At 43.7% G+C, this 16,990-nt stretch overlaps 1 protein-coding gene across 2 annotated transcripts in view; it reads right to left on the bottom strand.

Annotated features, from left to right (window-relative positions):
• The window catches only part of LOC138503492 (hatching enzyme 1.2-like), a 650,573-nt gene that overhangs the window by 493,331 nt on the left and 140,252 nt on the right, over nt 1–16,990 (bottom strand). For both annotated transcript variants that reach the window (XM_069623268.1, XM_069623269.1), the window contains exon 2: nt 615–642. In XM_069623268.1, the coding sequence (XP_069479369.1) occupies nt 615–642 (28 nt within the window). The remainder of the gene's footprint in view (nt 1–614; nt 643–16,990) is intronic.

Raw genomic sequence — 16,990 nt, 5'->3', positions numbered from 1 at the left:
GCCCACTGACTGTGCAGCTCTCTCCCACTGAGACAGAGAAACACGTGAGACAGTCAGAGAGAGAAAAAGAGCCCCGAGTGAGACGTGGCACAGATACAGCTAAATCCTTTTAATACTATCAACTCTGTTCGGCAGATGAGCAAATGCACCAACACAATATTTCTGCACTGAACTTGAGTTCACAGCTCTCTGTGTTTCCACGATACATACTCATTCTTCAATATGAGTATTTTTCCAACTTCCTATAACTAATTAGACTTCTATCTATCTTTCCTTTTTTCTTTATTTCATTCTTTGTTTCTTTGAAAACAAAAAGCTGTGTATGTTCCCTAAAGAAAGTCTTCCTAGCAGTTCAAAGCCAGTCCCTTCTCTAGATTTCTATACGTCAAACTTTCTGTTCCTGCTAAGATCTTTCTGAAGAACTGTTCATTTATTTCCAGTGTTATTTATTTGAGACTTGCTCACTGTTTTAACCTGTGGGGTCCCCTCGGTTTCTAGTTTCTGTGAAAAATACGAATTAAAACATAGAAACAACCAATGAAGATTTAAGAAAAATTTTAAAACATATGAAATGCAAAAAATCCGGCCCCAGCCCTGTACAATGATGTACTTACCACACCGCACAATGTTCCCAACTGATGTCTGCAAAAAAAACATGCATTGAATTATCAATAATGAAAATCAACTAAATGCAATTATCAAAGTCTGTGCCGTTGCAAATCGCAACATGTAAAGTTTGGTGCCCTCTGCTATTAACTATCTTTTTGCAAACAGTTTTTTTAAGTGGGGTATTAATGTGCATCACATTATCACTCTACCCAGACCTCTCCATTTGCCTCCCTTTCTCTCCCCATCGCTCCATCGCCCCATTCTCTCCTTGGAGCTCCAATATTTCATTTCTTTACTGCCTCACAACATACTCTTCTGCATTCATCTTTTGCTGTCCCCTTCCCCACTTGCAATGTATTTCCATCAATCACACCGTTCTCTTGCTATATCTTCCCGCACTTTTCTCCTTCCTCATTTCAATCACCCTTGCACTCATCACCCTCTTCAACTCACATGCTCTCTCATTGCCTACTTAGAGACATAACACTAAAGCAATGTTTTTTTTTTCTAGAAAACACAGTGAATGACTCCTAAGTTTCCTGCCACCTACAATGAATTTGATCAACCATATTTAATTTTTTTGTTGGTGAATTTTAAAGTGCCAACTGCAACAAGTTGTTTCGTAGTGCCTGCAAAAGACATTGGAAAATCATACAGGTCAACTGATCTTTCACAGGTTTGATACAATATTTAGATCGGGCAAAGGATTTTGATCATAAGTGTTGAGGAACATTACACAAGGTAAGCATGCTATGTAAAGCTAAAAACTAAGCGAGGTAAGTGCAGTCAATAAAGGTAAAAGGGTCCTGGATGTCAAGGATCTCATGTATCTGGATGAGCATTACATTTTGACTTTCTGGATGAAGTAGCCAAGGCCATTGTCTGACAAGGCTTGATATGGCCAGCACTACATCTTGCATTCAATGCGAGCAGCTCTCAAAACCAGTGCAAGGTAACCCATTCCTAGGTGAAGTGGCCACAAGGTAAAATCTGTGACACTGATTCAATCACTACGGATATACCTATTTTGGTAATGGGCAATTATTTAAATGCTAAACTACCTCCCAAAGTGTGATGCTGGAAATGCTTTGGAGGGACAGGGCCTCCATGTGCTTGTCCAGTAATCCATTATCATGTGTGTTATGTGTTGTTTTCTGCACAGGAGTCCATGTGGGACTCCTGACAGTGCAGCTCCTCCTCTTTTTGGTTGTGGTGAACAGAGACCCTTGAAATACCCTTATGGCACCCATGGGTTGGGATACAACCTTGTACCCCTACTGTATGTTTTTGGGCATCTGTGTGTGACCCACAGAGCAGGGTATGGTCTGGTGGAAACTCCATGCTGAATTTGACAGGTGCTCTGAGTAGTCTCCATTTCGGGATACCCAGGCCCTGCCATAGGAATTAGCAGATTCCTGATGGGAGACAAGATAGCCCCTGTGGCCTCTTGGTTTCTATTGCCTGTTACCTTGTCTTCCAAAGTCCTGAGAATCCCTGACTCTGTCCCTTCCCCTGACTGGCTGTTGGGTGGAAGAACCATATATGATATTGTGGGGAAGTCCAGGCCAGACTGGCTGGAGCCTTCCCAGTGACTGTATGTTGTGGGAAGACCCCTGGGGTGAGACCTGGGTGAATGGAGTGTGTGACTAATATGCATTCCATATTATGGGTGTCTGGTATGTGTGTGTGTGAGACACAAAGAATGAGACAGCCCTGCCTGAAACTGATATGAATTCAGTGTGGTTAGTTGAAAGGCTGGGTGCTTGCCCCAATCCACATTCCCTGTTATGCATGTCTGGGTGGAATGAATGGCCTGAATGCACTGCGAGCCTGAATGGCTGCCTGTCTGCATGAATGCCCTTCTGACTGATTGGCTGACTGAGCTTGGCTCAGCATTGTGAATGAGGGACAAATGTGTATATATGGGGACCTCTCACTTACCATATTGTTCAGAAGCTGAAGTGGAAACTTGAAGCTGCTTATCCTTGAAGACCAGATAGAAGAAGAATAATTGCTGCTGCTTTCCTTTGACCCAATCTGAAATCTGTCGAGTCTGTCAAGGACTGATCCGAGAGAGGACCTGGCTATGAGACCTCTCCCCGAGCTACAAGGGAACATGGTGCAGAAGCTGATCTTCATGCAGGCCTCCTGAACAGTGGCGTCGCTAGGGGGAGGACTGGGGGGGAAGTGCCCCCTCTGAAATCAAGTGTCCCCTCATGTGCTCCCCCACCTCAGCTCTCAGATGCCAGCCAGCCTTTTGTAAGCATCAACGGGTGCTCACGTTCCATTGTAACAATATTTTCCCTGAACCAAAACACAGGCAGTCCTCTCAAGCCCCTGTGATCCCTAGTTTCCCAATTTGCAATTGCTTGCAAGGCCTCCAGGCTGTCATGAAGAGGGATAACATAGGTGCTGGAGAGGACTGCAAGGCAAGCTATTTGTTTTATTGGAATAAGATGCTACATATTGAATATGAGTTTTTAGTTTTTTCGTTTTACTCAATTCACATTAGTGAACTAATGTGAATTGAGTAAAACGAAAAAACAAAAAGCTCATATTCAATATGGAATTGCAGCCGCCTGACTTGCAGCCGCCGATTTGTTTTATTGCAATAAGATGCTCCATATCGAATATGAGCTTTTTGTTTTTTCGTTTTACTCAATTCACATGGACTAATGTGAATTGAGTAAAACGAAAAAACAAAAAGCTCATATTTGATATGGAGCATCTTATTGAAATAAAACAAATCAGCGGCTGCAAGTCAGGCCAGGCCAGGCCAGGCCCGGTGCTTAGCAATCTTCCCCTCCCCCGAGCAGATCCATGTAACTATTTTACCTAGCTCCAGCATATGCATTGCTTTTGCAGCGCAGCAAAGTTTGCAAAAGCTCCATTGGGACGTGCTAGCCTAGGGCAGCAAGTGTTTGGTGATTCTAGCATCCTGACTACAGCTTTGGTCCGGTAACAGCAGCAGACCCAGGAGTTGTTCCCTCAGCACACCGGACAAACTGGACTGGTTAGACTGGTACTGGACTTGTACACAGAGGAGAGCCTGTGGTCGGAGGGGGCTGTGATAAACGATTCATCTTGAGTTTGGCAGGTAAACCTGACAGTGTCACTAGTCTCTGTCAGTGTGAGTGCTTTTTCCCGGGTTTCCCCTCGCATGTTCTTTTGCTTTTTACTTTCAAAGTGCCCTACATAGCCAGCTAATTAAGGCAACGTTTTGTGTATCATACATCAAAAGACTGAAACTTGCAACCGGGGGTGGACTGGCCTACAGGGTACTCTGGAGATTTCCCGGTGGGCCTCTGAACCCTGGGCCTCTTTTGGATTTTATTTTTACATTCTCTCATAGGAAAAGGGTTGGGCTTGCTTAATATGTGTAATTTGGGGCCACTTTGAAAATCATTTCCAGGGCCTCTTCTGGTTCCCAGTCCACTCATGCAACAGGCGGAATTCACCACTGGCAGTGGGAGGGGAGGTCACAGCATAGCTTGAAGTGGGTGTTAATTAGATTGCATTGCAATACAGAGACACACAGCAGTAGTAAATGCAAAGATTAGAATGCCTTCAGTCTGCGGATCAATGAAGCTCCCACCAATAATTACTAGAAAGTCACCAGAGAGAAACCTGTCACATTGAGAGACACGTTATTTCAGAGAAAAAAAATGTCAGCGCTCCGCTACAAATTCAAGACATATTTTTTTGGCAGCAGGGCAAGCTCTTAACGAAGGGGAGTGATGGGGGCAAGTGGTTCTTCCTGGCAGGTAATTTTACTTAACCAATTCCATGTCCCTCCCAATTTCTTTAAAGGGGGGATAGTCTGTCTTTGCTTAAGCATGGTCACAAGATTTTAAGTGTTCCCAAAAGGCACCAAGTACATGGGCAACCTCACATTGCTACCGACATATTGAACACGTTTCAGTTTATGGCGTACATCCTAAGTGATCTGTGTGCAATGTCAATGTTGTTGGAGAGATAATAGTACCACTGGCTTTATAGTCTTGTACATCCATGAATTACATGTAATACAGTGATCTTGAGCTGTATTAGTGACCCACAAGGAGTTCATTGAGTGTGCACTCTGCAGAATGACAAGTGTAAAGTAGAAAGCTAAAACGTTACCGCAGCAGGTTGAGTAACTGGTCCTGAGATGTTATATGTTCAGTTCTGCCTGGAGCTTCTTAGGCATTTGGTTCAGGGCAGGCCAGGTGTTAGGCAGAATCCTGTGCAGTTCCCTTGGGGACCACTGCAAGAAGATTAAGACTACAGGACTAAGCAGTAAAACCAATTGGTAGCAGTCTGTACCACCCATATTTACCTGGTAGCTGTGGCGGAGTATACACAATAGGGCTAAAAACAGAGTAGAGCAAACAAACACTGACCAGAGCTTTGTATCAAAAGTATATAATTATTTATTTAAAACACACTTTAGGAAATACACTAGCACTCCAAATCAAAAGTAAGTTAAAACACAGTCAGGTAAAGTATACACATCTCCCTTGATAACTATTAGACAAGTCAGAGTTAAAACACCACTATTTGTTAAAACAGATATGAGCGCGTAACCAAGATGGCACTCCAATAGTTAAGTTAAAGGGAGAGAAAAAGGCAGGGCATAAAAATAAAACAGTTCCCAACACTTTTCTAGGTTCAGAGCAAGTAAATGAAGGCAGTATACACTGTAGAGCCAAAGTTCATAGGCCAGGTCCACTTTAAATGGAGCAAAGCAAAATGTGCCCAAGATCACACAGTTTAAAATGTACTAAAAGACTTTGCAGAATGTTCAAAAGAGGTTGGAGTGATTCAAGAAGTAAAGTTAGAACGTCTGGGGCCAACCCAGTTGGAAATCCAAGGATTTAAGGGTCACCTTTAGCAAACCGTGGAAAGGGAGGCCAAGTGGAACACTGTACCTTTAAAGTTGAGGAAGCTCCAGCGTTGGCAGTTGTTCCTGGCAGTGGTTGCAGTTCGTGCTTTCAATCAGAGGAAGAGAACATCTCATCGAGGAGGAAACTTGGAGTCGATGCACTGCACAGGGCTGAAACCAGCCACGGAGTTCGTCGGTTAACAGGTGCGTTCCTTTTATCCGCGGTCAAAGTGGTGAACCTTGGCTATCCGGCCGCCAGGGTGCTTGGCACGGGCGATTCGACCAAGAAACGTCTTTGGAAGGAGAAATGTCAAACTGGTTGATCCCACCAGCTCAGATGGAGAAGACTCTTCCAGCAGAAGATCCCCTTTGGGGAAGTGGTGAGGTCGTTGCAGCAGGGCTCCACCGTTGGTGTCGTCGTTGCAGATGGCTTCAGCTTCTCCCCTCTTCGGATTCTTAGGTCCTGTGGCGACTTCTGAAGTTCCAGTCCCAAAGGCCCTGCTTTTATGCAGAAAAGCCCCCATTCAGCAGCCTAGCTGTCACTCACACATGCTAAGTGGTGAGCCGGGCGGCTCACCACTGGGCCAATCAGAATAGAGTGTGACTTGAGTTGCTAAGGCAATTCAGTCCAGGGTGCCAATTCCCCTCCCCACACATCCTGTGGAACCCAGACAGAGTGGCACCAGTTGGAGGGCTTCAGTGGAGAAGCCCGCCAAAAAGTGGAACAAAGGACTCGACCTTGGTTAGAGTTACTGGCAAAAAGACCCAACCGGGGCATTTATTTTAATTAAATAAGCCGGCGGTATCTTTAACATTGCACCAAAAAGTGGTGCGTTTAAAATCAATGGGAAAATCCCATAGAGAATATTCCAGTGGAATATTTCGCGTGGTAACCACTGCCACCAGCCAGAAACTCGACAAGGGGGGACTGGACAGTGCCCCCTTGAAAACAGACCCAGGGGCAATCTAATTAACCCCTTCCAGTACTTCCATAATATGATGGTTTGTACTGGTTCTGTTCACAATTTTGAACTAGTAAAGTCAATGGTGACTTTACATGCCCTGGGAGACAGTAGTCAGTACCAGGGTATGGAGTCTACGTTTGGGGGTCACTATGACACCCCTGTGTTACTGCACTGAGGGTGCTGTGTAACACATACACTAAAACAGATGATGCCCCATGGAGTAAAAAGGCTGCACCATAGCACATGAACACACACTTAGTCAAAGACATACCTCAAATCATGCCTAAGAGTGGGAGGAAAAGAGTCTCACTCTTAGCAGGAGAAAAAAACAAACCCCAAAAATCCAACAAAGCGGCTGGGGGACTCACTAGGTTTGGGAAATTAGCCTTATAAGAGAATTTACCCTAATGATGATGAGAAGAGTTAGAGGTAGTGGGGGCGGGCGCTGCACACTGCACAGTTTGCATACCCACACATGAATAAAGCTTAGTTTGCCTTAATAAATTTGCCAGGCTTAATGGATATTCAGTCTGATATCTTTGTTCCTCTCCGTAGCTTAAGGGTGATAAACCCGGATCAACAGATTGTCAGTCAGAGCCCTGTGTGGGACTGTAGTATGAAAATAACTTGTAGTAATTTACTGAAACTTTTGTGCGCATTCAAAAATCAATGCTCCCAAAAAGAACATTTAAAGAAAGGAAGCAGAGGTCAAAGTGGGCGGGAGCAGTCGGGAGCGGTGCTCATATACTTTTTATTTTTAAGGTTCACCGCTCCTATACTTTTATTTTAAAAAGAAACCATTCTGGAACGGTTTACTTTTAAAATACAAGTGTAGGAAGAAGTTGAAGCTTACACTTCAGTGCACTGCACTGAACATTCCCTTAAATAACAGGTGTGTTTCTTTGGGGGTTTGGATTGTGTATGGGAGGGGGCACAGCAATGGGGTTTGTGGAGAGCAGGGCAGACTGTCAGGAACATAGCTCCTCTACTTCTTTTCGTACACTTCGACCACTGAAAGGAAGGTGTAATCACATCAGTTCTGCAGGAATGACTAAACACCACATTTCATGCAACCCCATTAAGTGCACTTGCTGCAAGTATTGTGAGGAAATAAGCCACTTTGTTAATATTTTTTAACAGCGCCAAAGGAAAACACTGCACAAGCAATTGAATAGGGCACACACAGCAAACGTCTAGCAGTAAATTAAATTAATACTAGCGCGTCCTGCACACACAGCCTACTTCTAGGTTGTTTTTATATGACAGCGTTAAATTGGAACATTAGACTCCATTCAGCTCAGTTTAGTTAGACCAAAACAAATATATGTGGAAAGAAAAGTTTGGTGAGAATTTGTGACTCTTGCTACCAAAATTCTATTGAAAGCAATGGTTTAAAAACATGTGGTCCATACCGCGATAACCACGGTATACCATCATTTAATTAAAAGTTTATCATACGGTTGGAAAATCAATACCGTTTAACCCCTACTTCATGACCCTTTATTTCCACACGTCTCACACCCACTGATTGTTGTCACAGCACTTATAGTTAAGTGCTTTCATTCAGAAAATAAACAGCCGAGGCAACTGTGGGCATACTTGCCTTTGAGCCTCGACTGTTCTCTTTGTTGGAAATTGGGTACCGGCCTTGCATTTATTCTTTCACTATGTTTTGCACAGGCAGCTTTTTTTGGTTGTTGGGGCACACTTTAACCATGCCCTGTTTCATTTTGCGATCCTGTCTACCTTTTGGGGGTGACATTCCCGTGTCAGAGCTTTGGGGCTCATTCAATCATCCCAAGGTGATTTATGGCGGAGCCTTGTGTCCGCTGTGTCAGCCACTACTGTGGTTGGTGTCCGAGAGACTCTGCCCACTTCAGGGAGACCTGGGAGTCATGCCTGGAGGGAAATGGTTGGGTGAGGTGGGCACTACACCCACTCCTGTTATCGCCTGCCGTATGTGGCTTCGCTGCTTTCACGGGAGTGTCGCTGTGTCTTCCTGCAGCAGGCTGCTTTGTGCAAAGCTGTTTATTCGAGGCTGCTTCATGGGCATGCATGCCTGCAGTGCTGACTCAGTCTGCCATCCTTCCAAGAGTGATACCATCGCTGCTGCATACAATGGCAATCATTTCTCATAGGCCAGTGGTGTGTGCTATACAAAAGGTCATTATTCTCATTTAATATTGTTTTCAAAGTAATGAAGGATATGTTTGCGGGCTGTTTAATTAGGTTTGAAAGTGAGCTTTTGTCTAAAGCAGTTGAGTGGATTTTCTTTTAAAAAGCTTCCACAGGATGGGAAATGTGCAGGAAGGCCCTGCCCTCAGTGGGTTAGGCCACCTGCAACTTGGTTAATATAGTTGCTTAAAATGTTTTCGTGATACTTATTTGCCTGTAAAATACATTACCACAAGGTGATCAGATAAGCGACCGATGCGTGTTGGTGGCACAGAGGTCCCCCAACAGCGCCCTATGCATGTTGGCTGTGGGTGTACACGGTCCCCATCTTGCACACTGCATGCCCAGAGTGTGAAGTCCCTGTAGGCACTGAGTATTGGAAGCACCCAACTAACCTCTCCACTTTACATTTACTAGGTTAGCATGTCAGTAGATCTGAGTACTCCTGAACACCACTGCATGCCCTGTAGCCACGCAGTATTGGTAGCACCCAGCTAACCTCTCCACTCTGCGTTCACTAGGGTAGCACGTCAGTAGGACTAGGTACTCCTGAACCCCACTGCATGCCCACAGGGCTAAGTCCCTGTAGCCAGTGAGTAGTGGAAGCACCCAGCTAACCTCTCTACCCGCTTGCTGAAGTAACCTATCAGACTAACCACGTGTGCTACATAGGTCAAGAGATCTGTTAAGTGATTTAGACAGCATTCCCGTCCCCTCTGAAACACTCCCTTGTCCACCCACTTCTTAAGAAACCCTCAGCCAACCCGCCCTGCTAACTACCGGCCACCCTCCATCAGTCCTATCCTGGGCAAACTCCTGGAAAAGCTGGCTATCTCCCAGCTTAAACTTCACACTGAATCTGTTGGTTGTCTCCATGACCATCAGTCTGGCTTCAGAGCTGCCAGAATCTCTGCACTGGCTCCCAGTGGCGGCGGGAATTAAGTTAAAAAACCCTGCATTGTCCACAAAGCATTCTGGGGCCTGGAGCCTGAATACCTTCAACTCTTTCTTCCTAAATATCTTCCTTCTCGAGCTCTTTGCTCATCTGCCTCCAACTCCTTCAGGGTCAGTCGCTTTTCCAAGCAACGAGTTGGTGGTAGATCGATTTCTTCAGCTGGGGCTTCCCTCTGGAAATGCCCCCCTGAAACTTGAGGAGAACCATCTCCGGTTCCGGAAGCACCTCAAGACCTTCCTATTTGCTTCTGCTGTCTCTCCTCTCGACCCTGCTGATCTCCTGACTGAAACTACACGGGGTCACCTGGCTACCCTCTGATCTCGGGTCCAGGTCCCCTCCCCCGCCAGCTGCACACCTGCACTGCCTCCTAGGCAACCCTTGCACTTGGGGGCTGTTTCTGTATCCCATCAGTCCTCACCAGCTCTTGACACCTGATGTCTGCACTTACCCCTGCACTTGCCACTAGCTGGCTACACTTTTTAGCTTTTATTACCCCTCTGTTCCCCCTCCCTTGCCTCGTCGCTACTGAAACACTTGTGTATAGGTGCGTTATAAATGCCATATCATATCATAGATCATTAATTTCATGCACGTCTGAGTAAAGTAAGCAGAACATTTTAGAATGAATTGCCCAAATACAACGTTTTTTTCCTTACCCTTGATGTAGGTAATGTATAAAAGAAAGGCTTGCATGCTTAACCTCTTAGAGCTATTCATTGAATATATATTTGAGGTGGGAGGCAAAAAAAGCAGCGTGGGAGGTGGTTTATCATACGTGCTTTAAAATGTGATTACCGGTAAGTGAGCCACATATGCTGGCTACCTTGAACAAATAAAACATATCTCTTTATTGATTTTACTTGATAGTGAGACAACAACCCCATGAATGGATATACGGTCTTATTATTCCCGTGCGACAGTGAAGCATCAAACAGATAATACTGTAAAGGAGCCGCAGCAAAACAAGAGGGAGCTGAATGACTCTTCCGTGGATGAGGATCAAGTGTTTGAAAGAGACGATGTGGAATATAGTAACCCTATGAGTGCTGATGCTTCCACAGAAGGTGTTGAACCCTCATCATCACAAAGTCCAGGTTCAAGCATAATGCCTCCACCCACCAACCAATACACTGCTTGTGGAAAAGTATGCACTGACTTTGATCGACCTCAGAGAGAAGTAATGGCTGTTGATGCTATCAAGGGAAAGGCACCACCAGGTCCTAGTGATATCAGCCAGTGTGCTAGTGAAGGCCCTCGACAGCCTGTCTTAAAAACATATCCTAAAACAAAATTGGGATCCCGCCTTAGGTCATTCTGTTCGCATTGGTTTCAGGTATACACATGGCTAGAATACTCCATTTCCCAGGATGCAGCATACTGTTTTCCATGCCGATTTTTTTCTATGTCCAAATCTCTTTATGGAGAACTTAAACATTTAACTTTTATCAGTGTAGGCTTCACCAACTGGAAAAATGCATTGGAAAATGGCAAAGGAATATTGCAGCATGAGAAGTCTGCTTCCCATAAGGAAGGCTATGTGAGATGGTAGGATTTCAAAAGAAATATAAAAGATGATACATCAATCATGAAAGGGCTCAGTTATACATATACGAGAGAGATAGCTGAAAATCGGCATTACATTAAAACAATTGCTCAAGTTTTACTGTTAACTGGCAAAACTAAAATTGCCCAAAGGGAGCATCGCTGCAACTCTCATGACATCAATCACGGAAATGTGAGAGAAATATTGTATTTATTTGCTGAAAGAGACAGTATTGTAAAAAAGAAACTTAATGGGCCCAAAAATGCACGCTATTTACATCCGTCCATTCATAATGAACTTCTGTCAATTATGGCTGCTCCCGTTAGAGAGGGCATTGCTGAAAGCCTTAAAGGAAGCCCATTTTCTATGCTTGCTGATGAGACTAAAGATCTCAGCAAAACCGAACAGCTGTCTGTTGTTGTGAAATACTTCCATAATAATTCTGTCCATGAAAGATTCCTGAAATTCTACAAAGCAGATAGCCTTGATGCAGAATCTTTAACATGCTATACATTTAATGTCCTATCATCATTGCGCATTGATAAAAATGAATGTGTTGGGTAAGGGTATGATGGGGCCTCAGTGATGAGTGGTCGGTTTAATGGTGAAGCACGGGTTCAAAAAGAGGTGCCCTCTGCACTTTATGTTCATTGTATGAATCACTGGCTTAATTTAATCATTGTTGACATGTTTAAAAACGTATATGCAGCAAAGAGTTTTTTGTGAAAATGGAGAAGCTTTATGTATTTTGCAGTACATCTGTTGTTCACTCTGTGTTTGTAAGCGTTCAAACAGAAATGTCAAAACAGGTCATACAGTTAAAACACTTAAGTGATACAAGGTGGACATGCCAATATTCTGCCTGTAAAGCTGTCCTCCAAACACTTGAGCCTCTTCTGGAAACTCTCAAACTAGTGGCAGAAGGGAGACATACAGAAAGAGCAATAGAAGCAAATGGCATTCGGCAATTCATTGACTTCAGATTCATTCTAGCACTTGTGCTTTTTGAAAACATATTAAAAAGGACTGAGACACTATCAAATATGTTACAGCAAGCAGATCTTGACTTGGCCTCCGCTGTTGTCCTTGTACGCACAGTCATAGAAGAACTTGAGGAAGTGCGTAATCAAGACATGGATGCAACTATACAAAATCTCTGAGACGAAGCACTCCAGCTGAGCAGTAAGTGTGGTATAGCAGCATCTACAAATGATGAGGCTGAACCGCCTCGCAAAAAGTGTGATTGTCGACTGCCTTTCCACTTAAGAAATAGTGCCATAATGGAGGCTGTGGGACAGCTACCAAGACTGCGCACAAAAGATGATTTCACTAAACATTTTGTGAATGTAGTTCTTGACCGGATAATCTCAGAACTAAAATCACGCTTTTCAAAAGATTCTTTGCTGATCATGGAAGGTATACAGGCACTAAATCCCAGATCTGATTCTTTTCTCAGTTTTCAGAAATTGTCACATATGGCCACATTCTACTCCTGTGATCTGGATAACTTGCAAACAGAACTAAAGCAGGCATTGGTAACGCTAGCAAGGAAGAATGCCTCTGATGCCATTAAGGTGAATACAATTCTGGAGTTCACAAATTTTCTGGAGCCTTATGCTGTTCCATTCTTTGAACTGTACCGACTTTGTAAAATTGCCTGTGTTTTGCCAGTGAGTAGCACTTCATGTGAAAAAAGCTTTTCTCCGCTAAAGTTAATAAAGTCAAATCTGCGCACAACAATGACAGAGGAAAGGCTGTCAGATCTTGCCACACTAGCAATTGAGCCCAGACTTGCTGGCCAAATAAGCACGGACATTGTAATTGACAGGTTTGCATCGATCCACAAAAATTCACGTTTTAATCTTTATTAATGTAAACAGTTTTCTGTAATTTGAGACCACAAACACGCGTGTTCAGTTTCAGCCTTAGCTTTAAGATTTTTTGGCTTTCAAGTTAAGTTACATGTTGCAATTCAGGTAGGAAAATTATTTGACAATAAAACGATTTGTGTAAAATAAATCTAGTCTTCTAAATTAAGCCATTTCTGCATTGTATGTGCTCAGGAGAAGTACTTTCAGCAGTGATACTAAAGCTTACACATTGGGTACAGCTTTATGGAGGCACTATTGTAGGGGATTTTACACTCTACTTTGTATATGATGCATCTGCTGCAAGGCTACACCTTGTACATGGTGGCTTACCAGATATGTTTTTATATTCTGGAACATCGGAACCCACTGCCCCATGTACTCCTCGGCCAATATTAAAACTAGTGTAATTTCTACTGATCTGTGATTCATGGCATGCGGCTTACAGTTGATGCCCTGGCTTCAGAAGTATTAAAATTTTGCCCCGGGCCACTTTGGACTACTTTGCCCATTTCAATTTGACAAAAGCATATTCATTGAACTTTTATAGGCGGCCCCCCAACTTTTGTCTGTGGCCCCCTCTGTGCCCCCCCTAAATTTGATTCCTGGAGACACCACTGCTCCTTTAGCCAGTCCCAAAAGACTGTCGGCCAGAGACAGGGTCCGCCGAGAAATCTTGAAGTAAAGCACCAGGACATCGAGGCCATCGAAGTCCATTGCCGTTGACCAGGGTTCGGTGGATTTCCGTTACCACTGGAAGCAAGTTGAGTCGTATTGTCCAGAAGTGGGGACAGCTTGACGCTGTGCTGCTCCATGACCGGAGCCGCAATGCTCCATCTTTGCCCAAGAACATTTAAACAAAGGGCTCCCTTGCCATCACCGTCTCCAGAGAAAGTCGAGGTCGTCAACAACTGAGGAGAATTCACCAGTGCGTTTCCCACCACCCGAAGTCCACAAAGACGCCGACCGGTGAAGATCCAAAATCAATCCGTGGTTGAGTCCTGATCGTCGATGCAGACATCCGACGCTGACACTCGATGCCCGTTGCCAGGCCTACGTTCTTCATCGAGTCTTCATTGAGGCACTGAACTCTTTTCTTAGAGGACTCTCAACGCTGAGGTTAACATTTCTTTGAGAGCTATCGATACCCTCTGGCTCCAGCTTTAAAGGGAGCCCACCCTCGAGTGATCTGTCGATGAACCGTTGAAGAAACTCTACTAAACTCAGGTACATTGGGGTGGAGGGACATTTTTTACCAGGAAACAAGACTGTTTTAACATTAATGGACTGGGCTTGTTAATTCACTTTATTACAGGTTGCCCAGGTGGAGGATCTTCACACAAAACTGTGTCTTAGTAGCAAGAGAAACATTCCACCATTGTTTAACTGAACTTGTCTTCCTTCCTATGTCCTATGCTGATACACATTACTGTTTGATTTGTATGCCATTAGAACTGTCAGCAGTTGGTGCATTTTAAAGGAGTCAATAGTTAAGTGTGGTACCACACTTGTATATATTTGCTATATTAGATTTGCCAAAGTACAAAGTGTGTTATTAATTGATGTATATATTGTAAACTGTGTTGGCACATAACATAGTGTATAGACATTCTTTTGTGGGGGGTTTGAGGACTATTTGTTATTAAGTTATTCCTATGGCTAAATCCCTATAACTAACTAATTCACCCTGTGTGTTAGTACCTCATTCACCGACGGTTTGGTCAATCCAGCCCTAGCTTGCGCTGGTGTCACGCCTAGAACTGGAGTGTTGCCATACTCACCCTATCCTCACTCACTACTTTCCTGTGTCTAAAAATCAAGTGCACATTTATTGGTGGTCGATCCTGGACTTTATTCTTACTGCCTCCAATTTGTGTGTCCTATTATTAATAATTATTTGACCCATATGGTCGGATAATGGTTAAAAGAGTACAATTCTAACAGTTAGGTATACTTTCTTCTGTTTAAGCTAAAACAATGCTATATCTTTCTCGAGCACTCTTGTCAAGGTATAGTGGGTATCGGGATTTGGGTTCCTCATTCTCCAGATGGGCTGGCAAGGTACTTATGGGAATTTCCTAACTCTCTGAGTCGACATAAATACGTGCAAATCAAAAGTAATCCGGTTAATACCTGGGAATTGCTGGGTGCTAGAGTAGACATACGGAGGGACGATCGTGGCTGCAGATTTTGCAGTCGGAATATAATAGAATTTGCAAAACACCTTATGGTCTCTAGTGATGCCTTTTAAGAGCATTGACACAGAGCACTCAGGATGGTGGGTATTCGTGCAATAGTGCCTCTTGATGAAGATTACTTTTGGATATCTTTGTGAATGGTGAGTATATTCCTCTTAGTTACCATTTTACACAACTATGGAAAAATGTAAATGTACATCTGGAGGCCCTTAAATGATTTTGCTAATTATGTGGAGTATGGTTGCGAGGAAGTGGGTTTGTTGCTTGATGCTTGTAACCTTGTAGGTGATTCATGTTGGTATGTTTTGGTTTCTTTTATCTTGCCTTTTGTTATATTATATTTTAATGTATTGCTTTTTGTATTGGTAGTTTGATGTTATAAAAAGTCTGATTTTGACTTGTATATAACAATTACAGAAATACAAATAATTGCTTTGGGGTCTCAGGTAAGGGCTGTTGCAGAGGTAAAGGCATGCAAAATATTGCTCCCATTATTTGATATGTCTGGGACATATTCAACAGGTGAGAATTCAACTGAGGAAATTAAGTTGCAAGTGGGACTTCACAGACATACTGGAAGAAGGATAACAGCCCGTCAAATACCACCCTAAGCTTTCAGCTGAGCAGGAAAGAGGCATGGTTACACCCAATGTCAAAGGCCAGAAGGAATGGGATTAAAGGCACAATGTAGGAGCAAAGATGGATGATCTGAGTTTTGCTCCATTCAAACAAAGGGCATTCTCATACATAACAATAAGCACAGAACTACCAAAACCTTAAATGTAGTTCTTTTTTTATGTCATGGATGTGAACAGATTGATCTTGGCACTTTATGTGAGGAATGCCATCTGGCGAGGGAGTGAAAACCCTATCATTTTTTATATTTATTAATGTAAACTGAAGCAGGTAATTCTGGTTCTGAAAGGCTAGTTTGCTAATCAGACCCTCCTTTCACAAAACCCCATGCTAAAAACATCCATGTACCTTTGCTGCACCAGTCAACTGACATCTGCAGCTCCTGCTCCCCAGTGCCACAGTGCAGCTTTAATGGCCATATATGCATCCTTGACAGCCGCTGTGACCCAAAGTCATTGCAGCTAGAGATAGCATTTTAACTTCTGCACCTGTGAACTAAAATGTCTTAATAGTTGCCTTTTCGGTCTGGTGGCAGGGTCATCTCGAAGAGTAAGCCATACCTGTTTATTGTATATTGACTGATAAGAGCACAATATTTAGTTCAGTGTGATTAAGATGACCAGATTTGACTAAAAAAAACCTTGAACTTTCGTGGATATGGGAAGTCATGACAAGCTTAACTTGGTTCACTCCCGTTGATGTCCCCCTTAATGCCATGTTCCGCATAATTCCATTTAGTATGTCATTGTGAATCCCTTCTCTTATAACATGCATGTTGTAACGCTCACCTGATTCCCACGGAGGCGCTGGTCTAGGCAGGAAGGAGTCTGTGACTCGAAAAGTGATGTGCAGGACTCGATTGGCTTCTGGGGCTGAGCCTCTTCGCACTGTGTGTCGAACTCGAAGGGTGAGATTTCTTAGATAGGTGAATGCTGGGCTCTCCATCTGCGTCTGGTGCAGGGTGCCGTTGCCAGTTCCTTCACTGCGTGAAACGTAGGCCTCTTAACATCAGAGGATCGCAACCGCCGTTAACAGCATGAGCGGTGAGTTTCCGGACACCTTTTAGTCCATATAGTCTTTAGGTGCGTGGACACGTAAGTATTGAACAGGGCTCGGAATAATGCTTTGTTCTATTGGTTTTGCAGGGCTCTAGCGTTAGAAGATGGAATGAAGAGAG

The sequence above is a fragment of the Ambystoma mexicanum genome, chromosome 11 (genome assembly GCF_040938575.1).
Source record: "Ambystoma mexicanum isolate Mex_15411 chromosome 11, UKY_AmexF1_1, whole genome shotgun sequence".
In the NCBI taxonomy this organism is placed as follows: domain Eukaryota; kingdom Metazoa; phylum Chordata; class Amphibia; order Caudata; family Ambystomatidae; genus Ambystoma; species Ambystoma mexicanum.
This window is presented reverse-complemented; position numbering and strand designations above follow the sequence as displayed.